We start from the raw sequence: 24,307 nt of genomic DNA on the forward strand, positions 1-24,307 counted from the left end.
TTTTATGATACTTGTAAATCCCTTGTTTATTCACCTGATTGTATTCTCTTAACCTTTTTTTCTTCTTTTTCCTTTTCTTTTTATATCTTTGTTCTTAAAATGTTCTATAAATATTTAAAGAACCCAAAGCATATTATGCATCTCCAAAGATCCAGAATGTCTTTTGCTGCTTCCTACTAAATGAAGCGGGGCCCAGGGGGAGGAGGTAAGCAATCTAGAAGCTGACTCCCTGTTTGCAAATGATAGTTTACAGCAGTGTTTCTCAGCCGTGGCAATTTAAGGTGTCTGGACTTGCTGGCTGGAGAATTCTGGGAGTTGAAGTCCAGACACCTTAAAGTTGCCACGGTTGAGAAACACTGGTTTACAGCAATCCAGAGCACCGTTTGCATCTGACCGACTGAGCACAAATGTTCTGCAGCAGCCCATTTCCTCTCAGGGACCCAAGACCCCCTTAACCAACCAAGTCTTACCTTCATTCTCCCAAAGAAAGGATCATCATCTGTTTCCAACAAGTAGAACGAGTAGGGTTTTCTGCATGCTTCCTGAGCCATGCTTTTCAGCCGGAAATGTAGTGTGTTGTGCAGTTCAGTGAAGAGATGATCGTAGCTGATGGCCCTGGGAGGCAGAGCCGGGCCCCCTTTCTCGCCCACAACTTCTGAGGTAGCAGTGGGGTCTCTCTCACGGTTGCATGCCCGCATGCTCTCGGATGCCATCACTCTGCTGAGCTTGGCAAACTCATTGGCAATGCCCGGGAGATCCCCTGGGAAATTGTTTAGCTTACTGTGAGTGAGTTTTGGGAGGTGGAAAGGGTCCCTCGGCCCCGGCCCCACTTGACTCTTCAGCGCAGCGGCTGAGCAAAATCGATCCCAGACGGCAGGAAGGGGGTCTAAGAATTCATCGCATCTGCCACTGGTCCTCGGATTTGGATTGACAATGGTGACCAGAAGTGGACTTCTGCTCCTAGGAGAGGAACTGGCAGCTGACACTTCAGATACCTTTCTCAACAGTAACACTTCTGCTATCGCTTGAGGTGGGGTCTTCTTGGTGGAAAGAACACGGGAGGTAGAACGTTGTGATTTCTTCAGGATCTCCTTGACCCTGCAATGGAACCGCAGGCATTCCATGTCTAAAATGTTCTGCACTGGGTCATTCAGCAGTCCCCAGCTCCTACTCCAGGCGTTGATCAACCCCAAATCTCTGGTGAAAGGGCTGTGCTGTTTGGAGAATGAGTGGAAAGTCCTGTTTTTCTCTTTGTGCCTCTTGGTTATGGAGAAGTTGATGTAATCCTTGAAGGGCTTGGGCTTATGGTCCAGGTCAAGAGACAGCAATACTGACCAATCCTCTTTTTTTAAACCAAAAGGGAAGTCGTATTTCACGGCCTCAGACTTAGCATCCAACACCTTTGGGCTATTTTCCAAGGATGCCCAATCCCCATCTTTACAAGTCTCGTTCCCAGGACCTGAACCACAGATGAATTCAGACTCAGTAATGCTTGGGGAGGCCTCGAATCTTGGGTGATACAAACTCTCAAGCTTACTTCTGGGATACCAATCTGCACAAGGATCTTGGCCACTGCCTGCCATCAGAGATTCACCTTCCCAGTCCATATCCATACCTGAAGAACTGGTGGGAAACTGTGTCCTTTCACCAGGCAGAGGGTCTTCAAGATTCCCCAGATGCTCTTTTGCCTCTACTTGGGTCACTTCTTCACAATCATCTGGAGCTTGTCTTGTATCTCCATTGACCAAAGAATCAGATTCTTCTGCCAAAGAGTCAGTCTGACTTTGTGCCGAGACAAAGGGTGAGTTTCCCACATCTACTACTCCAGAACAGTCTTCCCTGTCACAAATGGGTTCTTCTGGGCTAGTTTTTGTTTGCTCAACTTTCCCCAAAATGGACACGTTGTAGTCATCCACCTCCAGCGACTCAGTGGTTTCAAGCAATGAACATCTGCATTCTTGGTTGGTTGTGCCCAGCTTTGCCTGACTTGTGCCACAACTTGAGAAGACCTCTGTGGCAGTTGAGGTAGTATCATTCCCTTGAAGACCAGTTTTTTCAGAAACATCTACTAGATCAGATGTTACGTTTTCATTTGGTGATGAACAAAACTCTCCTTGTCCTTTTACCCTGGCTTGTAAGTCTTTCTCTTGATCATCAAAGATGGAACTCCGTTCTAAACATTCATCAGCCCATTTCAAGTCAACGTGGGAAAGCTGGTCAGTTGGGCAACCCTCATCATCACTCTCAGGAGGTGTCACACACTCCAGTGTTACTGAACTAATCCAATCTAAGCCCGTCTTCTTTTCAGCACTCATTTCTTCCCTCTGAACTGTCATGGCACACACAGCGTCTACCAATTCATTAATTAAAGTGTTGACATCTTCAGCTATAGCAACCATGGTAACAGTCAGTTTTTCCACACCATCATCAGATGCTATTTCTTGACTTGCAGAAGAATCTCTGATATTCTCTTGAACCAAAGAGGTTTCATTCTTGGAGTAAGTCTCAGATTCCACATTGTGCAACTCCACACTCAGATATTCTTCTGCATGCTGAGAATCCACCTGTAACTCTTCTCTCTGCCTTGCCTTCTGTTCCTCTTGAGTGCCAAAATTGAGTGGTACTGGCTGTCGTTCATTAACTTGCAGCAAAACTTTGTCCATTGGGTTAATGACTTCCTTTTCCTGGGAAAAGGAAGAATCCTCAACCAAATCCATTCTGGCACTGTGGTCTTCCTGCAATTTTGCAGTGTCATCAGAAGTTTCCTGGTGGGGAGAACTAGTCTGCAAGTGGACTAGGCTAGCCAGATGGTTTCCTTCTTCTTCCTCCTCAGGAGCACAAAGCCTTTGAACCAAATCCATTTCTTTGGCAAGTGCAAGTCTTTGAGTGGATCCCACAGAGCTGTCTTGGTTTTCCACAAATTCCTGCTGAGTTGATATACTATTTGGTGCTGAGTTCACACACGGTTTGCTGTTTGGTTCACAAAGATGTACAGCTGAATCAGCCAGTTCTGTGCTGTCCTGAGAAATATCTTCAATCAAATCCATTCGATTTTGAAATATGCGATACAGGGGGTTTTCCAGATGGTCTTCCTGGCCCCTTGGCAGCTCTACCACTTCATCAGGAGCTCTCTGATGGACAGGGCTAGCCTGCCATGAAGCTGGACAAGCCAAATGGATCCCATTGTCTTCCTGGGAAACAGACGAAATGTCAACTACATGAATTTGGTTTGGGATCCTAGAACTTTTCACTGATTCAAGAGACTCTTGACTTTCTAATGACTCATCTTGAGTTGCTAGATCATTTGGGAATTCTCCAGCAACTTGAACAGAAGCTGAATCTGCCAAGATCGCTTTATCTTCCTGGGATATATGTGAGTTCTCCACTTCATCCATTTGCTTCGGAGATACGGGATCAATATTTTTGGCTGATTCAGCAATCTTTTCATCAAAAGTCCCTTGATGTAATGGGCTTGCCTGCTGAGGAACCGTATCAATCAAACCCATTTGGTTCGGAGCTACAGAAATTGAGGATGGTCCTATGGCACCTTCTTGGGCACCCAGGAATTCTGTCTGAGGCATAGACAAAGCATCTGGTGATGTCCTAGATGGGAGAGGGCCACGGCTGGGTGATGCTACATCACATACACTATCTGTTTCTTTCTTTTCTTTCACACAACTTTTCTCTGGATATTCCTCATTCTCTGGATCCAGATCCACATCTTGGGCGTCCGTGTCAGCATCGTTGCTTTCTGACAGAGCAAGATCAATTGATCCCCAATCCATGCTTTCTCCATCTTCCTCATCTGTACGGAGCCCGTACAGATCCTGCACCTTTCTACCTGGACTATCAGCTTCCCTAGACTTCACGTCTGCTTCTAACCACACTGCTTCCGACGTACATCGTTTGGGACCACCAGCTGGGACATTGTCCTCCTTCACTTCTTCTGAAGAGGACGGAGTATCGATTCCCCAGCTCTCTACAGAAACAGCCACTTCGGTGCTTGCTATAGGCTGTTGGCGTCTTGAACACTCTGAGGGTCCTGCATCACTTTGGGAAGCTTCAGCTAACTTAGCCCCTTGGCTTCTTTCTGCCTTAGTTTTACAGGTCTGAGGGCTCACACGTTCGTCAACTCCAGGCAAGTTTTCAGCAGGAGGGGCAGGGTGTGGCAAAGATTGTTCTCTGGGCTCTTCTCCAACCACCTGAAAAAGTCCACATTTCAAATTTGCAGGCAGATGCAAAGAGGCCTAGGAAAAAATCTGTATGGATTCTAAAACTGGCAAGCTATGCTAGCACAGGAACATACAATAAAACTAGATAATACATTCTCTGTCAAGTCCCTAACAGCAGCTCACATCCAAAAAAGCTAGATTCTCACCCTGTTTGGTTACAAGGAAAAAAGGGGTTAATGTCTGGCATTATGGAAACCGGGTGCATGTACCGAAGCCTCCTTGGTGCCTTTGACCCTTTTTCTAACTCTGGGGAATTGCTCCTTGTTTAACAGATACAAAAGGAACATCTCTCTGTGCTGGTCCTGCAAAACTGTGGAAATGTCCATTCCTGTCCCCAGACTCAGAGAAATCCACAACATTCTCTCTGGCATTTGACAACATGTTCTTCAAGACTCCTCTCGATATGAAGAGCAAGCTGTCAGAACTTTTCAACCCCCACCTGATCAGGAAAAAACAAACAAACAAAAAACCCCCAAACCTACCTGTCAGTAAAGGTAAAGGTTTCCCTTGACATTAAGTCCAGTTGTGTCCGAGTAGGGGGCGGTGCTCATCTCCGTTTCAAAGCCGAAGAGCTGGCGTTTGTCCGTAGACACTTCCATGGTCATGTGGCCGGCATGACGACACGGAACGCCGTTACCTTCCCGCCGAAGCGGTACCTATTGATCTACTCACATTTGCATGTTTTCAAACTGCTAGGTTGGCAGGAGCTGGGACTAGCAACGGGTGCTCACCCTGTCACGCGGATTCGAACCGCCGACCTTCCAATTGGCAAGCTCAGCAGTTTAACCCACAGCGCCACCACGTCCCTCAGTGTACCTACCTGTACCTTCGCAAAATTTCACACTACGGCTCTCGAAAAGAGGACCAGCCTGAGACTTAATGCTAACTGGTACTCCATGTGTTCAGGAACCATCTACGCCTTAGTCCTGATAGTTGGCTCTAGGTGGCCTACCCAAGCCTTACCTTAACAAAGGACTTTAGAGGAGGGTGGGATGGTTCTTCCTTGCAAAGCAGGTCCTTGGTTTCTTCAAGTTTAATAAGAGGGCCCTCATCCTCTAAACAGTTGGTGGAGGTCAATTTGTTACACGAGAGTGGCTTCTCGGAAGGAGAAACCGGTCCATCTTCTCCTCCTTCACCAGATACTTGGTCAGCTTCAGAGAGAGAATCCACAGGGCGTTTCTCCAAAACATAAGGTCCGCCACCATCATCAATGGGCTCCAAGGGATCCACAAGACTGTTCAGGGACACGTACTTGGCAGGGTTACTGTGCTCAACCACTTTTCGTACTGTCAGGGCTTGGAACTGTTTGCTATAGAACAGCGCCACCCACATATGGAGTATGAGCCCCATTTCTTCCATGTTATCTGAGAGGCTCTCATCCCAGGGCCTAAAGAAAAAGAGGGGAAAGTGTGGGTTTGGATCTTTAGTCTAAAAACACTCGTTTAGCTTTGCAACTCAGGGGACCGGAGCCTACAACAGTTTATCACAAACAAATTGTGCCAGACTAGTCTTATCTCCTTCAATCCAGATACTAGCTTAGTAGATCAGGGGAATGCTGCAAACATAGTATACCTCAACCTCAGCCAAACCTTTTGACAGAGTCTGTCACAAGATTCTCCTTCACAAAATGGTAAAATATGGGGTAGATGATACTGCTGTTAGGTGGATTCACAGTAGAGTGAACGGCCCCACCACAAGAGGGCTCCTTAATGGCTCCACTTTGGCTTGGGGAAAAGTCTTAAATGGAGTACCACAGGGCTCTGTTCTGGGTCCTGTGTTGTTCAATAGTTTTACCAATGACCTGGATGAGCAAGTTAGAGGCCACTTACAACGTCTGCAGATGACACAAAGCTGGGAGGGATGAGTAATACTTTAGATGAAAGAGGGGTTATTCAAATTACAGTTTACAAGGAGGAGATTGAAATAATGAATTTACAAATGAAAGACAATTACTTACAAATTGAAAAAAAAATACAAATAACAAATAACAAATCAGATGAGAGATCTGGATTATTTCCTTACACTGGACTTACAAGAGGGATTTGCTGGAGTTGCTATGTTGGAAATACAAAGGGGGCTTGATAAATATGAAGAATTTTGAGAGAAGAAGAGAGTATTTGAAGGCAGATGCCAGACCTTTCTTTGAGGATTTTAAAGATTGTTTGCAGAAAGAAGAAATAATACAGAATTGGTTTATTTGACTGAGGTTAAAATAACGGATTGTTATTTTTGGGACTCTTTAGTGTTTTTTCCAACCAGGACTGGATGATGATGGTTATTTCTGGTAATGTTTAATTGTTTTTTGAGTAGAAAGGAACTTTGAGTATTAGAAGAGAAGAAATGGGGGGGGTTGCTTAAAGGGACAGGGCGGATTTAGATTGGGGTAATAGATATAATTTGTAATATTTATGTTGTTATTTCTGATAACCCTTACTGGAATTTTGCTGTTTAATAGGGAGACATGAGGTTCTAGAGATGGGTTTATAGAAATTGGGGTGAGATATGGAATGAATAAATGTTTGGTTATATTTTAAGAGATTGTGATAAGTTGTTAATGTTGATATACTTGCTGGGGATGAAAGGGGAGGTTTCCCTTTTTTTCTTTTTCTTCTGCACTTTTTTATTTTAATTTTTTAAATGTATCTCTATTTTGTAGTTGTATAAGTTTTACTTGTATAATATAACCTTTAATAAAATTATTGGGAAAAAAAGAAAAATATAAGACACAAGTCCAGGACTGGGAGAGACCAGGCTTAATAGTACTACATGTGAAAGAGATCTAAATATCCCTGCTGAGCACAAGTTAAACAGGAGCCAGTAGTGTGATGCAACTACTAAAAAGGCAAATGCCATTCTGGGTACATTAACAGGAGCTCAGAGTCCAGCTCATGGGAAGTCATTGTTCTACTTTACTCAGCCTCAGTCAGGCCTCATCTGGAGTCCTGTGTCCAGTTTTGGGCATCACGATTCAAAAAGGACAATGACAGGAAAAGGAAATTGGAGCAAATTCAGAGGAGGGCTGAGATGGTGCAGGGTCTGGAAATCAAGTCATAAGAGGAACAGTAAAAGGCCCTCGGTTTGTTCACCTTACAGAAAGACAACGAAAATTTTATTTTTTAATATATTTTAATTTTAATAATGATTATATTTATTTTTTATAATGATTGTATTTATATAATTGTTGTCTTTGATTGTTGTATGCTGCCCAGAGTCATTTCTTGTGAGATGGGCGAGTATACAAATTTGATAAATCAATCCATCCATCCATCCATCTGGACTTATTCTCTGTTGTCCCAGAAGGAAGGACCAGAGCCAATGGGTTAAAATGACAAGGGAGGAAGTTCTAGCTAGATGTCAGGAGGAACGTCCTGACTATATGAACTATGAGCCAGTGGAACAGAGTGCCACATGGAGTGGTAAGTTCTCCTTTGCTAGAGTCTTCAACAGAGGCTGGGGTCATCTGTCAGAGATGCACTACTGCAGTGTTTCTCAACCTTAGCCATTTTAAGATGTATGGACATCAACTCCCAGAACATTCTGGGGTATTCTGGGAGTTGAAGTCCACACACTCTACTGCAGTGTTTCTCAACCTTAGCCATTTTAAGATGTATGGACATCAACTCCCAGAACATTCTGGGGTATTCTGGGAGTTGAAGTCCACACATCTTAAAATGGCTAAGGTTGAGAAACACTGCTCTAGGGGCTCCAGAAATGAGCAGGGTGGTGGACTGGATGTCCTCCAAGGTCATTTTTAACTCCATGAATTACAAGCAGATTAATTCAGCCCAATTCATTTTATTTCATATGTACCACAGGACATCTCTCTTTAGTAACCCGATTGCCTTCAACGCCACCAACAGAAATGTTACAGCCCTCAGCTGCCCCAAAAGCCTTTTTCATGGGGCAGACAGAAAATTCTTCCAGGGGATCAAACCCGACAAAGAATTGTCATTTTTTACAGCCACGCCATTTGCAGGATCAATATTTTTGCTCAATGATCAAACCCAATTACAGATCATTCTTACCTCCGGCTCCTAAGCACTTTGTGAAAAGCTGATTTGGGAACCAACTGGGACATGATTTTGAATCCCAAAAAGCCCATTTTACCCCCAAACCACACCAGATATTTATGTTTCCTCTGGGACCCTCACTTACCCGTGTACTGCCCGTAAAACTGTTTTTTCTAAGGAATTATTAGTGTATTTGCTATCTAAATTGAAGAGGTATTTCGCCTCCCATTGGAAAGTGACTTGGACAGTTTTATCGCAAGACGTCACTTGGTGGGAGGCAGAGAAGTCTTCCCTCAGCCGCGTGGCCATGACGGAAGAGCGGGCAGGCGGTAAATGGTTCATAACCTGTTTGCCCAGTGGGCACAAATCCTGCTGGTACTGGAAGGGAAGCACTTTCCCGACCAGGGGACCCGGTTTATCCTGCTTCACCCCATTCCTTGGGTTGGGAGAGCGTGGCATCCCTTTCTTTACAGTCTCAGAGACCGGAGAGGCATATGAGTGCTCTAAGGAAATCAAGACGCTCGAGTCTGAAAGGTCTCCGGTCTCGTCCAGAAGTGCCAGGGGGGATTTGGCCACGCTGGGCCTTGCCTTCCTCTTCCTGCTGGAACTCACAGCACCTCGTTCCTTGGCATTCAAAGGCCAGTCCCTGTCCCTGCCCATCTCCCTGGCAGGCCAAAGGGACGGTCGGGAGGCTTGGCCAGGAAGGAAAGCGCCCTTCCACTTTCGGGTGGCCCTGTGATATTCGTGATCCGAAGACTTGTGCAAAAATTTCCCCCTCAGCAGACGGTGTTCCCGGGACGGACGGAAACGCCCGGAGTCTCTTCGACTGTTCCCATCCAGGGGAGAGTTACAGGAGCTCAGCGCTAAGTCGGCCAACAGGTTCAACGCGTGCGAATCGCAGTCCTCCCTGCTGGGGAGCCGGAGGGCTTCTGCAGCAGCTGTGTCCTTTGGTACGGGGACGGGGTCACCCCGCTGCCTCTCCGAAGAAGCGCCATGGACACCTTTCCTCGTAGCTGCACAAGAAGAGACAAAGACGTGAGCACGAGGGGACAGAGGCGGTCTGAGGTGGAAAGGAAGAGCAAAGTGCGCTTGTCTCTGGAAGCCAGCATCCGGTGTAGTGGCGGCGGCCTGGTTTTCTCTGACTGTGAGCACCTGAGTGGCACTCATTCAGCTGGATCTACTCCATGTGGATAAATTTAGGGAGGTGGAAAGGAAATCTGTACAACGCCCTGAACTCCAAAAACAGTGGGGGTCCTAAAAAGGCAATAAATAGATAAATGGGGGCTCATTGATTCTGAGACCAATCTGGGCACAATTTTGTTTTTACAGCATTTGTGCTGATGACTGAACCTGGTTCAGCCGAGTACGATGGGTCAAGATGGCTACGGGGATACCTAAATAGGGCCCCTGGAATTAAAACTGGGCGAAGTGAGAAAACCCACTGTGAATCCTGGATTTACATCATTCGCATCATGATGTCATTACACCAGTGATTCTCAAGCTCAGCAACTTTAAGATGTGAGGACTTCAACTCCCAGAATTCCCCAGCTAGCTGTGCTGTGCTGTGTTGGCTGGGGAATTCTGGGAGTTGAAGTCCACACATCTTAAAGTTGCTGAGCTTGAGAAATGCTGCATCACAGCATCATCTGCGCAATGACATCATCATCCTAATTGTCATGAGTACTGGTGGTGAGCAGGAGGGGGCCCCTATCCAGGGGGAAAATGTATGCGTAGTTTAGAGACTTTGAGCTGTCAATCAAAGAAACCCAGAACAGACCTGCCTTGACTTTTGGGGTTTATCTGTCTGGGTTTTCCCACGCTTCTTCAGTTTGGTAGGATTTTCTGTCTACAATAGCAGTAATAAAACACTAGAGACTTCTTCCTCGTCTCGGCATGGTCCTTGCTTAGTCAGGACACTAACGATAACTGCATGCCTTTATATCATCTGCGTAATGCCATTTACATCCCTTGATGTCCTCGGTGTAACGATATCGTCACTCCAACGGAATCAAATGACCCGCTCCCCGTGACAGCATCAAAACATGGTTTCATTGTCCTGGACCCGGAATAAAACGTCCAACTACCAGCTTCTCATCCCTGCCCCAGCTTTTAAAGAAAGAGGAGGAGAGGGTGAGGAGGAGAGGAAACAAAATTATCATTTGGGTTTCAGTCGGGATTTCCGTATTTGAACCATCGCCGCCATCTTACTTGGCCTCCTGGCGTCCATTTTGTCCTCGCTCTTCATCTTTTCGGCCTCCTTCAGGCGGGGCTTCTTTTCCTCTGTGGTGAGCCCTCCTGAAGACCCCGTGGCTCCCTCAGGCAGCTCACTCCTCGTTCCTTGGATGAATTCTGCAGACAAAACTTCAGCCCCTTGCAGAGACAAAGGCCAATGAGTACCCTGGCTATCTGGTGGTGGCCCCAGAGGGAGTAAGAGGCATAAGAAATCAGCCCAGTTAGCTCCCCACATATCTCAAATTCAGCTGCCCAAAGAACCCTTACCAACCTACTGATTTGCACAGCACAAAGGATTTATAGGTAGACCTCGTTTAGCAACTACAGTGGGGACTGGCAATTCAGTCGTTAAGCAAAGTGGTCACTAAGTGAAACTGCAACTGTGCTTACAATCTGACTTCAGCTTTCCTTGGCTTTACAGACCTGCAAAGGTTGTAAATGCGAGGACTGGCCACAAAGTGACTTTTTCATCACTATCGTAACTGCGAAGTTACTAAACGAGGCAGTCGCTAAACGAGGACGACTTGTAAAGGTTGCATCTTAGAGGACCCAATCTGGGCTGCTGTAATAGTTTGTGGGAATGATCTTGGGAGACAGGGGAAGATGTCTGACTAGGGAATGATCAGATATGGGAGGAAGCCTGCAGCTGCATAACAGGCAAAGAAAGAAACTCAGAAAGGAATGTCCCTAAACTATCAGGCTGTAAAAAGAGACAGCGGGAGATTTGTATCTTTAGACTTGTAAGATTGATATCAGCATTTCCAGGTAGACTAATTCTACTTTATTGTAAGGCTATATTAACAGAATCTTGCAAATCTGAAAGTACAATTCTCCTGCCATCTCTTTGACAGCCTGGTAAGTTAGGAAGGTCCCTTTCTTTCTCTGCCTGTTATGCAGCTGCAGGCTATGCCCTCTCTTATCAGATTGTTCCCTAGGCAGCCTCTCTTCCCACCTCCCAAGGTCATTCCCACATACCATTACAGCTGCAAACCTCTGAGCTACCACTAGAGGGCAGCAAAGCATCAGTGAGAAGCCTCACTCTTTCCTGCCCTCTTGTGGTCCACCTGGGTTTTGATTTTCAGAATCCAGTTCTACCAGCAGCACTGCACTTTTGGGATGACATGTGTCCCCACGTTGGTTTCATGCAAGCATCACCACAGATTTTAAAATGCAGGGCATTCACCCTTTTAGACCAGAGGCAGGCCATTGTTTGGTGGCTTCAGCTCCCTCTTAACCCTCTGAGGGAAGGGGAAGAGACTCAGCAGATGGGGCCACGATGCAAAAGGGGAAGACTAAACACCCATACGGGGGGGAGGGAGAATGTTTGCCTGGTTTGCTGAGAAGGGAAAGTTGGGGGGCAATGATTTTTTTTTTTTATAAACCTATTGTGAAGTCCAGGGGTGTCCTTGGGGCCATGTGTCAAATAAGTCAAGATGGCGACCATAAGTTGTATGATCCCAGCTGCCATCCTGACCTTTTTTGACCCCCCCAGACACCTGGGCTGAGTGCCCTACTTACAGCTCCATGACTTATTCTTCAGCATTGGAAGGATAAACCTATTGGCCAATGTACACATTTAATTAATAATTAATTGATCAATTATTATTGATAATAGCAATAATATAGCTTCAGATACTCAATGGTCACCCGAGCTGAAAAGCAAATTCCTTGCTAGTGTAAATCAGCTGTGGATGAATATAATGAAATGTGCCTAGCATTTTAATTCAACCATTTCTATAAAACTTTTATATACTTGTAAGGAACTGTAAGCTTATATCCTGTTGAGTCCGGCTTCTCTCTTTTAGCTTATTTTTTTTCCCTTTATAGCTGCCTATTTCTTTATTTTTTTTTATTGTATTCAGTTAATACATGCAAACAGTAATAACCCTCAAACTAACTCCTCTGCCTGAGATACCACAACCTTTCATGTGGCTATTACGCTAAACCATGTTACGGATTTGATTTAACACAGCGGTCTGATTTCACCCAGCATGCTAAACCACAGAAAGATTAACCAAGCACCATCCAGTTAACGGTGCTTTGTGAATCTAGCCTATTTCTGAGCCCACGGAGCTGTTTTGGTGGGTATTCTGCCTCAAATTGCCATCAAAACATACAGTTCGTTGGCCAAAATTTGGTTGGGATGGTGGGATGGTTCTGTAAAAGACTGGGGGGGGGAGTGTACCCCTGAAACCCCAGACTCCCCACTTCTGATTTAAACAGAATAGAGGGGCTAGCCTTAGGCTGAGAAACAATGCACCATTTCAGCCATCAAATACTAGTCTGGTGTCTGAACTATTAAGAGGGAAGTGTCTGCATTTGAAGGGGGAGCCTCAATATTGGAAAAAGCTCCCCTTTCTTACTTTCTACTCGTCTAACCTGAGAAAAGCCCCTATTAACATCACAGCTGCTCTGCAAATACGGGTGAAACAGCCTTCCCCAATCTGTGCCCCCTCCCCAGGAGCCCCAGGGGGGTTGAGCCCACAATTCTGGGCAACGGAGTCTAGAACGCCCCATATTGGAGAAGGGTGACCTCGAATACGCCTTTCGCACAACCTTGGGGAGAGCAGAGGACCAATTTCCCCGCATATTGTTCCCTCCACCAACTGTGAACAGCAGCTCCTTTCATCCCTCAGCTGAGCTTTTTACAGACAACGGTGAGGTCTCAAGTGGTACGGGGCTGGAAAAGGTTGCTCGGGGGCTTGAAAGGCACCCAAGGATGCTTTGGATTCCTACGGATCAAACTGGCCGGCCCCGTTGAACAAACGAAGGAAGGAACAAGACTGCCATATTCTACATCCGAAGAATTTTAAGGGATTGTCCCGTGAAAAACATGGAACAGGAATCAAGGAACACGCGATGGAAATGTTTGTACAGCAAAGGGATTTGCCCACAGGAATAACACTGTGCAGAAATGTGGACTGAGTAGACAAATGTGCTTCAGAGCTTCCTGTCTGCAAGGCATTCAACCAAATGCATCTTTTCCTGGGATCCAGGTGCAGATTTTGGGCGCTACAAAAGGGGGCTCCATGGCCGTCTCCCTCCCCCCACCGCAAAACACCTCTTTGCCTTTGAATCCCAAATTCTGCCCCGCAACCCCCCAGTGGTTAATGCAAGATGCTTTCAAACCACACACTCTATGGCAGTGTTTCTCAAATTTGGCAAGCTTAAGATGTGGGGACTTCAGCTCTCCAGAATTCTCCATGGCTGGCTGGGGAATTCTGGGAGTTGAAGTCCACACATCGGAAAGTCGTCAAGTTTGAGGAACACTGCTCTATGATGTCTATTCCATTTGGAGATGAACCTCTCTAAACCATATTTCACCTGTAGATAACAAGCCATGATTTGAAACTCTGGCTTGTGATTACTTCATGTATCCTGGCTTCTTTAAACTGAGAACCCAAATCATTCCCAACTGGTTTTGTGCTGCACTTATTTTTCACAGCTGCTGGCAGGAAAAATAACAAAGAAAACTAAACTGAATTATATGAATTTAATTAAGAACTTTTTAACATCCCCATCTTGGATTTTATATTTATATTTGTATTTGCATTTATATAGTTATTTATACTGGTTTTTACTGTATTTTAACCTGTATTTATTTTAGTGTTAGTGTAAACCGCCCAGAGTCACTCTTTGAGCGAGATGGGTGGTGACGAAATTCAAAATATAAATAAATAATAAACAAAACGTGGCTAAGGAAATCAGGAGGACAGCACTTTGCTCACGTGTACACGTATGATTAAGCTGGGATACTTAAGCACGATTTGTTGTTGAGCCCTAGAAGCTTGGTTCACATCTTGTACCATCACCTCAGAAATCCCACCACAGCTTAGAGATGTGTGAACTAAGCCCCTAAACTCAACTCAGCGCGGTGCGCACCCAGAGCTTCTGAATGCCTTATCGGCCTCAGTCATGGTTCTCCTGTGGTAAAAGATAAGAAACAAGAGGAGCTTTTGCACGTGTGATTGGACAAGATGACACTCACCCCTCTTCCTTCTCAGTGGATTCTGAAGATTTTTTAATTTCAGGGTGGGCTCCTTAGAATCTGCTGGGGATCTGGGGTCTTTAGCGAACGGGATGCTGAGATCCATCATCTGCTTGGGCGATTTCTTCTTCTTTTTCTTCTTCTTCTTCTTTTTCTCCTTCTCCTTCTTCTTGCTGCTCTCCATGATACAATGGACCTTCAGAGGAGACCATTTCTTCTTCGTGCTCGACCCCAGGATCCGACTGGATTTTCTCTTACTCCACTGCGAGGGCCGGTCTCCTCCCGGGCTGCTGTTCAGAGCTGCATCTCTGCCAGGCGTATGTCTGGCCAGGGGGGCCGTGGCCGTTCCAATCGCTTGGTCTGGCCCACCTGAGGGCAAAGGGTCTGAATTTAAATCTGCTTCTGCTGCACGGCCGCCGGGAAACTGAGAGCTGCCCTTCAAACACGTGACGGCCAACGAGACCTCGAGGGTGTAACTTTGAGGGTCCGAGAGGTAAAACTGGAGGTCCAAGAAGGAGGCCGGGGAGCATTTTTCGTTCGAGCTGTCCCACTCGGGGCTCTCGGACAAAGGCTTGGAAGCAAAGGCCGGGCTGTCTGCATTTTCGGAGCTTGGCGTCGAACTCTGCTTTGCAAATTCCTGCATGTGCAGTTTTATCAAAGCACTGGAAGCGGCTGGCTTTGGATCCGGACGTTTGGCTGCTTCTGCCAACGCGTGCCGAAGGAAGGGAAGGACCAGGGGGACCTGCTGGGGGGCCTCGTTTCTCTCCTCTTCACATTTCCAGTCTCTTGCTAATTAAAAAGAAAAGCCATTCACACGCAATTTAGGTCGCTTCCGACAAAATAAACAACTTCCCAGACCTGCCACGCTTCTAAAATGTTCAGGAAGATGGCTGGAGTAGTTCATGCATGCAATTCATGATTTCCATTTAATTTTGGGAAGAAAATCCCACAAAGGGACAGGTCTAAAGGAAGTTTGTATTCTTTTGTTACCACACTCTACATGGCACATCTCTGAGGGAATAACATTACGATGCTATTAAAGAGTGATGTGGCTTTTTCCAATCTATCTTTTATTTTATTCCAGGGTTTCTCAACCAGGGTTCCGCAAGGGGTCCCTAGGGGTTCCCTGGGAGATCACAATTTATTTAAAAAATTATTTCAAACTTGGGCAGCCTCACATTAAAGAAGTAAGTTTCATTCTTTATTTTTAGTTTAAGAACACTGTTAATGCATATATACAGGCCTATTCATGAAATGAATATAATAATTTTCTAACTTCTGGCCGATATTTGAGCCTGAATGTGCAGGGATTCCCTGCCTGGAAAATATTTCAAGGGTTCCTCCGGGGTCAAAAGGTTGAGAAAGGTGATTTTTGTTCATTTAGAAACAGACTGTGTATCCTGCCTTTCTACTTGGGTCCTCCCCACTCAGGGCAGCAAGTAAAATTAAAAGCAATATAACTATGACATTGTTTTAGAGTGGTGATCCTCAGCTCCAGCAACTTTGAGATGTGTGGACTTCAACTCCCAGAATTCCCCAGCCAGCATGCTTTAAGATGTAGACTTCAACTTCCAGAATTCATGCTGGCTGGGGAATCCTGGGAGTTGAAGTCCACACATCTTAAAGTGGCCAAGTTTGAAAAAACACTGGTTAGAGTAAAACAGAAATGGCACCAAGCAAATAATAAAAAAGGGAAAACCGACCAGTCAGCCCAGGATTCCCAGGAAAGGTGCTAATTTTTCTTCCTGAGGCAGGGAGTTCCACAGGTTAGATCTGGCCAGCAACCAGAAGGCCCTTTCTTTGCCATTTCTAATAATTAGGGAGGAGGCCTCCACCCTTACAGAACAGCCTCTCCGTTACATCTTGGGCGTGTATTATAGAATTTATATCCCACCCCAATTCAACATGTTTGGATCAGCTAGCATAAAATCACAACATCCTAAAAACTATTAAGAACTGAGCCAAATATGAAAAAAAAATGTAGTCCAAAAATGATACAGGATGAAGTGATCCCCAACGTTTGCCAAACAAATTCTACCTGTTAAATGTTTTGGCCCCGGTGATGGAAATAAAAACAACGCTTGAAGAGAGGCCAAATTGTTCGGATCCGAGTCTGCAGAGAGAAAACAGGCGTAATGCTTCTCTTTCTGATCCTGAATCTTCCCGACAAAGCCCACCTGGGTTTTAAGGGGCTGCAGGCCTCTTGTCCTCCCTTCTTACCTTTTTCTTTCACCAAGACGGACGAGGTGAGGAAGAGGAGAATGCCGCAGTCATTTAAGTGTTTGACGAGTGCCTATAACAGAGAGAGAAGATGAATTTCCATTAGCCCACCTTCTCCATCAGGAGAACAAGATGGCTTGAGAAAACGGACTGGGATTCCTGCTCGATCCCCAAATCTCGTGCACTTTTCATGCAATTCCAATCTGGGGCATTTTTAAAAAATAGCCCTATAGCTTAATTTAGCCATCAAAAAAATTAATTCCATTTCACCTTCCTAACGGCCACTTCCTCTACATATAATAGTGGGTTATAGTGGTTTGTTTGGGGTTCAACTACCCATTATGGTTTTGCACGATGGGAAAAAAGTGACTACCATGGCTTGTTCAACAAACCATGGTTAAATGATGGCCTAGCATCATGTGTGAATGCTGCCAGCGTGCATATCCAAAGTAGTTGGTTTTTTACAGGTCTACCAAAATATATTGAATTTCACAGTATGCTAAGCTATAATTTGCACAATATGCTAAGACAGTATTTCTCCACCTTTAGCAACTCCAAGATGGGTGGACTTCAACTCCCAGAATTCCCTAGCCAGTATGCTGGGAGTTGGAGTCTACATCTTAAAGCATGCTGGCTGGGGAATTCTGGGAGTTGAAGTCCACCCATCTTAAAGTTGCTAAGGTTGAGAAACACTGGCATAGGAGTTTGTAGAATGCTTTTGAGGGTTCACATATTTTATCTAGCTGCCCCTTGCACAACAGCCTTGCAAAGGAGGACACTTCTGTGAGGAGGACTGCAAAGAAGTAGGAGCTTGGCTTAAGGCCACATCATGCATGCTGGAAGTAAGACTTGACTTGAGAACTACCCCAAAGGGCTGCTTTCTCTTAGCCCCGCAAAACAGCCCAACTCTCGGCACAAACCAGCTGCTGTTCCCCTTCCTTCCTTGTTTCAAGTGAGCTCGGAGTGAAAGGCCTTCCTGGCGCAGTTCAGTTTCCCTTTCAAACGTGGCATTTTCACTTTCGCTCTGAGCAGACCAGAAGCAAATTACCCGAGTGCCAGCCGTACATGCAAACACCGCAGAGGAAAATTTAAAGGAGAACCATCCTCTGCATGGAGCTGGTCGCTGATAAGCATGTTAAAGTCCAACTCAGGTTGGACTTCAGCAACATCCTGATTCTGTTTATACATTTTCACTGCACGGTGTCATCACATACAACCCTTTATGAAGCCACAGTTTACACAGTCATACACTTTCACTATTTATCCATCTACCACAAATCAACCTAGTCTATTAATGCAAACGTATGTCTCCTCTGTCATTTGTCGAGTTCAAAATTCCCTTCTGGCTGTTTCAATCTCTGTCTTTCATTACTGTTTGCAAGGGTTTTTATTTTAAGTATGTTTACTTACAAACCTGGCATTTGTAAAATAAATGCCATATTTTTCTGGCTGCTAACTCCCCCGTTATGTACCCTTCCGGGTGGTTGTCCGCACTTCGAGTTTTAAATTGTGGCTTGGAATGAAAAGTTCACAACCTGCTAAAAACACATCTTGCTGCTGAGTTTTTCTGGGCGGGGGGAGATAGTTTGGCTGATAGCGTTGAATAAATAAATCAACAAATTCAATCAATATTGAATAAATAAATTTAAAAAATAACACAGATGGATTTCAATGATCTCTTGGCTGTATTTAATTTTTTTGCATTGTTTTGTTTGACTGTTCTTTATTACTGTTAGCCACCCAGAGTTACTTGTCTGAAATGGGTGGCTACATAAATTGAATAAATAAATAAATAACTTATTGATTAGGATGTATACAGTATATGCTAGCTTTCACTGGTTCTTTTTTTATCAGCCCCCAGGCAGAAAAAAAAGGAGGCAGATATGCCTTTAAAAGAAACAATACATTTGTAGAGATCTGCTAAAGCATGACTAAAATGATTTTTCTCATTATCTGCTCCATATGTGAAATACCTGACTATCACAGTAAGCTGCCAGCAGCCATACACTTTCAAGAAATGTTAATCCGTCTCACAAAATCTCAAGGCTACTGAAAAGCTAAACATCGAGATAATGTACCCACTAATTTGGCATCAACTAGTCAATCTCAAGAATCTAAGCAAGGTCAGAGCTGGTTAAAACTTGGATGGGAGACCACCAAGAGATCCCAGAACTATACAGTAGACTGAATTTTTTAAAAATCCTTAAAGAAGATAGTGGCAAATCACTTCTGTATTGCCGTCAAGAAAACCACATGGGTGTGTTTGTAAATCACTAGAAGGGAGGCTTTATAATTTTATTTTTCAATGCTAATTTGCTAGGAATACTTGGTTGATGAGAACAGGCAAAGCCACACATCCAAAAGGCAGATCATTAATTCCCCAACTGAAAAGAGCTTACCAGATTCTTTTCTTTCATGCTTCCAATTAGCTGATCTTTCAGTTCACTTTCATGTAATATTTCCACTTCATATAAATGGAACCACAGCTTCTGACAGCAGACTGCAGGGAAAACCAAGCGCTTAAAAAAAAAAAAACCAGGCACCACGAAAAACAAGCCAATGTTAAGAGTCCAAATAATCATCACCAAATCTATTATCAAGCAATGCCCAGTACCTTGAGAAAAGAAAAAATACTAATGTCCCTTTGTCTATTAGTCTCTGTTCTAGTTGGTTTTCGATATTTCTTACACTTTTTAATGTATTTATTGTTTTTAACCTTATTATACACTGCCTAGAGTCACTTGGAAAAGTGAGATGGGTGGCTAATAAATTGAGTAAATAATAACAAATAAAAATAAACCCGTAAGAACTTATGTTTAAAGATTTTAATTGCTGATGTCTGTAAAGCTGGAACCAATTCCCCTATTTTCCTTAGAAACATCACTTCAAATGGCGTGAATTCAAATAATGCGACCATTTCGAGGGGTTCATTAACAACATCGAGACCTACCTGTACAGCATCCTCACCAGCTCGATTAGTCCCATGGGCCAGAAGGCCTCCCCTCCCCCAAATCAGCTATGAGAAATTGGGCCCTGAAGGCTTCACAAACCAGTCCTCTCCGGGTTGGTTAAAAAGCTAGGATATTTGCCATAAACTAAACGTGGTTAGCTCTAACCCTGGACTGCTGTGGGAAAGGTCTTCAGGGGTGGTAGGAATTTACCCACTTGGGAAGTTTCCCCTTCAGTGTGCTGAGGGGAGGAACTTGGTCGCTCCCATCCTATAAATTAAAAATTCCAGTATTTCAATAACTGAGAGCCAGTTTGGTGTAGTGGGGAAGGTGCTGGCCTAGAAACCAAGAGACGGTGAGTTCTAGTTGTGAAGAAAATAGGAGGATTAGGTATGTTCACTGCCTTAAGTTATACATAAAAAAGTGGGGAAGGAGGAGGAGGAGGAGAACCACACCTGAAGAATGACCTCATTAAAAAAAGCAAGAGAAGGCATGCCTGTGGAGCATGGTCCCTGGAACTTTTTCCAACCTCTCTGACAACAGCAGCTACAGGAGACACCTGGACTTCCTTCTGTGCAACGTAGGAACATGCTGTGCTGTCTGCTCATGCACAGGTGTGCAACAGGAAGCGTGGAGAGGGCTTGATAGGCTCCCTTGTGGGTCACATGACTGGGAGAGAGGTGGGCTCAGAACAGAGGAGTCGGCAGCCTTCTGAGCTGCTGCCCGACCACCTGCCCGCCCTGTAGGATTTTTTTTCCTGGATTTTTTCCCCTGGATTATTTTTCTCTGCAGCCCCCAGCCAGCTCCAGCTCATTTTCAATCTAGATCTCTCTTTTGCTGGCTTCTCCCCGCTGCCAAACTTGGTCCCCTTCTGCTCTGTTTCCGCAAAGGTATCTCGCTGATGAGCAGATGGACCCGCAGAGTCACGAACCCATTCAAATCATTTTTTCCCCCAACATCCCATTGGATTGGAAAGAAAAGCAAGAAACAAACCAGACCATCCAGAGCCCCAGAAACGCAAGGAAGCACACGATTTAAAAGGGTACCTTCGTCATTCACATAATTGGCTTTTTTAAATGCAGCTTCGGGCAACTTTTCTCGCAATTCAGAGATCCCCACAACGTATTTGATTTCCAGCTTGGCTGGCCTACGAAAGAAGGAAAGCGCGGACGGGTTGGGAGAGGAGTCTCTCGGTCATTCAGAAGAGGAGGACCCCAGGCTGGAGGAACGCCAGAACCGGAATCTAGAACAATTCCCCGTTTCTCTCACCTTTGGGATCCGGACGGAATGCCAAACGGCTGCCGGTTCACAAAATTGCAGCTTTGACACCGGAAAATAAACCCATTCACTTTATTGGCAGATCTATTTCCTTCTTTTCTACCCAGCACCAATTGGGAGCTAGTTTTTAATGCCTTTTTATTGGCTTGGCCTTAAATCCAGGGGAAGAGACAAAAAAGCCCTCGTACTTACAATTCAGCTGGAATCGAAGCCTGAAAGGGCGACCGAAGGACGATGTCACACACTCGCTGATTCTGGATGAAAAGCTGTCCTTCCCAGGCCCGATAGAGCACTAAAGAGTTTAAAAAGAAAGGTGCAGGCAGATAATTATTCCTATTTATATAAATATATATTCCATTACAATGGGGAGAAAAAAACCAAAACAAACAAAAAAGAATGTATTTTTTTTTTTACCTTTCATCTCATGTTCAGCTCTGCAGAGGTGAAAAAGGGGAAGAAAAACAAAAGTTGCTTTAAAACGAGGGGGAAATCCATAAATTAAATAATTGTTGAATGCTATCAAGGCACTTACAAGTTTTTGCAGCTGAGCGGCAACATTCTCCAAGGCCCCCACCCAGCCGAGCGAGCTTTACATAGGGGCTGGTCCGATGGACATCGAGCGATTCTACCTACTACCGTAGACTTCCTCCAAACGGCACTGGGCTGGGGAGGAAACATTAAAAAGCAGAAAGATTTTGTTCAGAGGAGGTCAAGCCAGCCCAAAGTGCTTTCGGTCAGTATTATGATTTTCAATATTCAATTCATGCAAATGCAGGAGTTCACACCCCTTAAGACAGAGAAGCTTCAGGAACAACGTAAGAGCTGAAAACTCAGTATTTGGGGAGGCACCACTTTGCCCCTCAATTCAGGATCCCAGGTTGACCCCCCTGTTAGCAGATTGCTAGGAAAGCCTTTGGCCCAGGAGAGATCAGAAAAGTCATACACCAGGCATTTCTATAAAAATAATTTTATTTACAGAAAACAAACAAATTTAAAGGCTGTTTGCTGAGAGGAGAGATTTCTCTCAGCTGCATATTCTCTGCAAGCCTACACAGAAGGGAAACTGAAACTAAAACAAGTTCAGGCAAGTTCCTCCCTTAGGCAATGCAACCATTAACATGTGGAAAGGGGACAATTAAATTCAACCTCTTCACCCCGGCAAAATGATTAGTTACCATAGTAACCTTAATCTGTAGTAGAAAACATATTAACACCCCCAAATGTGGTAACCAAGTTCTGTCACCCAACCACCCGTCCAGTTTTAAAGCCAGAGTTAGCCATATCTCACTGGATGGAAGGCCACAATGGTTGGGGGGGTGGGCCCTCCTCCTTGCAAATGGGTGGGGTTGGGGGGTCTTTGGGGTCTGGGAACAGATGGTGCATTCACCTTCTTTAGAGTGGATTTTATTAGCTTTCTGCCTATCCGTGGCAAAATGCTAGAATCGTGAAGCCAATTTGGGGATAGACTACTGTGGAAATTTGGGGCAGCATGAATGAGGGTTTGGGACCCCAGGAGGCCCCAGAATAGTGAGAACCATTAGGCAGTGGACCGGCTTGCCTCCTGTAGTGGTGGGTCCTCCATTGCTGGAGGTTTTCAAGAAGAGTGGCCCACCATTGGTCTGAGATGGTGCGAGGATTCCTGCCTCAGGCTTAGGCGGTGGGTTGGACTAGAGGACCTCCCAGGTCCCTTCCAACCCTAGGAGTCTATGAGGCTCCAGGAACGCAAACTGCTCCCCCATTTTAACATACAACAGGGAGATCAAAATAGTGGGGAGAGGCTGAGCTCTTTGCTTTTCAGCCCATCTTTTCATCTTTTACACTTTGGATGGTGATTCAACTTTTTAATGTTTTTCATCTGTACGCTACCCAGAGTCACTTTGAAGGACTGGCCCGCAAATGGGATTCAGGCATATTTAAGCTCCAACCAAACAGGCTTCAGGGCACAAGAGCCCCCTTTCAACCAGGGAGGCGGGCATGCCTTACCTCCCTTCCGCAGCTCAGCCGGAGAAAAACGCGCGCAAAGTTCTTCCTTGGTGTAGCCGCCCGCTTCCTCTTGTGCGGAGGAAAGAAGCTTGTCCTGCATTTAGACCGAGAAGAGGAGGGGACACAACAGTGGCTCACTGGCTTGGGGCAAGCACATGACATAGTTACCCATGATTATGCCATCCACAGTTAGGTCCACATCGTTTTGCACCAAGGCGCTCTGAGGCTAACGACACAGGAGTGGGCTCATCTCCGCATGTGGCTCCCTTAAAGGCCATGCAGAAACTTTAACCGGTCCAGAATGCAGTGCGCGAGCAGTGATGGGCTTGCTCCCGTTTGCCCAGGTGGCACCTCTGCTCCCCGAGCTGCCCTGGATGCCAGTCCGCATTCAGATGTGATTTAAGGGGCTGGTTATGACCTATAAAACTAAATATTCGAGGGACCATCGATCTCAGTGTCTCTCAATCTCAACAACTTTAAAACATATGGACTTCAACTCCCAGAATTCCCCAGCCAGCATCCTTCCCCCCCCGCCATTAGATATGCTTGACATACATTACATACATTTTGGTGTTAGCTGTCCAGATTTGCCACCCCTTTTATCCCCATTATTGTTTTTTTAGACAATAGATTGTATTATTGTATTTTTATTTATCCTGCTGCATTTCCATTTTTCTCTTAACACCGCAGGCCTCCCAGAGTCAGTTTGGGAGTCAGGTGGCCCTAAAATCGTCTCAAATAAGTGTATCAATAAAGAAGCTTAGCCCCTCGGAGGCTCAGCATGGTTGCGAAATGCAGGCTTGAGAAACGAGGCTGAAGAACTACGTATATTAATCCAGAAGATTTTAAAGATTAATATACAACTGGAACCAGAGACATTTCTCTTGGGACTGATGGACAAACAATTGGAAAAGTCCGATGGAACTTTGCTTTTATATATGATAACCACAGTGAGGCTTTTATATGCTCAAAGGTGGAAAGACGCGGTATTACCTACAATGGAAGAATGGATGGTAAAGTTGATGAAGTCGGCCGAGCGGGCGAAATGGACAGCTCTGATTAGAGAAAAGACACGGACTAATTTTATGGCAATGGGAAGCCCCTTTTGTGTGAAACAGAAAAGAATGAAATTATGATGTACGGATTTGAAGATTAGCAGTATTAGTTGACAATAGAAAAAATGGATGTTATGTTGTAACCTGAGAGGAAGAGTTTAATGTAAGTTTTACTTATATCTGTTGTAAAAGGAGTGGGGAGTTATTCCTTTTTCTGTTTCCGTTCTTTTTATGCAGTTCTGTTCTCTTTCTCTTTATTGGTTTCTGTTAGGTTTTATCTCTGTTTTAAAATTTAATAAAGTCAAGCCAGACTGCTCACTGGAGGGAATGATATTCAAGGCAAAACTGAAGTACTTTGGCC

The 24,307-nt window shown here is 44.9% G+C and overlaps 1 protein-coding gene across 1 annotated transcript in view; it reads right to left on the bottom strand.

The window, feature by feature from the left end:
• TASOR2 (transcription activation suppressor family member 2) overlaps nucleotides 1–21,567 on the bottom strand; it is a 28,274-nt gene extending 6,707 nt beyond the window's left edge. The window contains exons 1-12 of the mRNA XM_063308927.1: nucleotides 21,441–21,567; nucleotides 21,323–21,342; nucleotides 21,101–21,200; nucleotides 20,677–20,777; nucleotides 19,082–19,182; nucleotides 16,683–16,755; nucleotides 16,501–16,575; nucleotides 14,463–15,251; nucleotides 10,451–10,612; nucleotides 8,388–9,255; nucleotides 5,196–5,619; nucleotides 471–4,202 (exon numbers count right to left, since the gene is read on the bottom strand). Coding sequence (XP_063164997.1) covers nucleotides 471–4,202; nucleotides 5,196–5,619; nucleotides 8,388–9,255; nucleotides 10,451–10,612; nucleotides 14,463–15,251; nucleotides 16,501–16,575; nucleotides 16,683–16,755; nucleotides 19,082–19,182; nucleotides 20,677–20,777; nucleotides 21,101–21,200; nucleotides 21,323–21,342; nucleotides 21,441–21,466 — 6,471 coding nt within the window. The 5' untranslated portion in view covers nucleotides 21,467–21,567. The remainder of the gene's footprint in view (nucleotides 1–470; nucleotides 4,203–5,195; nucleotides 5,620–8,387; nucleotides 9,256–10,450; nucleotides 10,613–14,462; nucleotides 15,252–16,500; nucleotides 16,576–16,682; nucleotides 16,756–19,081; nucleotides 19,183–20,676; nucleotides 20,778–21,100; nucleotides 21,201–21,322; nucleotides 21,343–21,440) is intronic.
• Between the last annotated feature and the right edge of the window lie 2,740 nt (nucleotides 21,568–24,307).

The sequence above is a fragment of the Candoia aspera genome, chromosome 7 (assembly GCF_035149785.1).
Source record: "Candoia aspera isolate rCanAsp1 chromosome 7, rCanAsp1.hap2, whole genome shotgun sequence".
In the NCBI taxonomy this organism is placed as follows: domain Eukaryota; kingdom Metazoa; phylum Chordata; class Lepidosauria; order Squamata; family Boidae; genus Candoia; species Candoia aspera.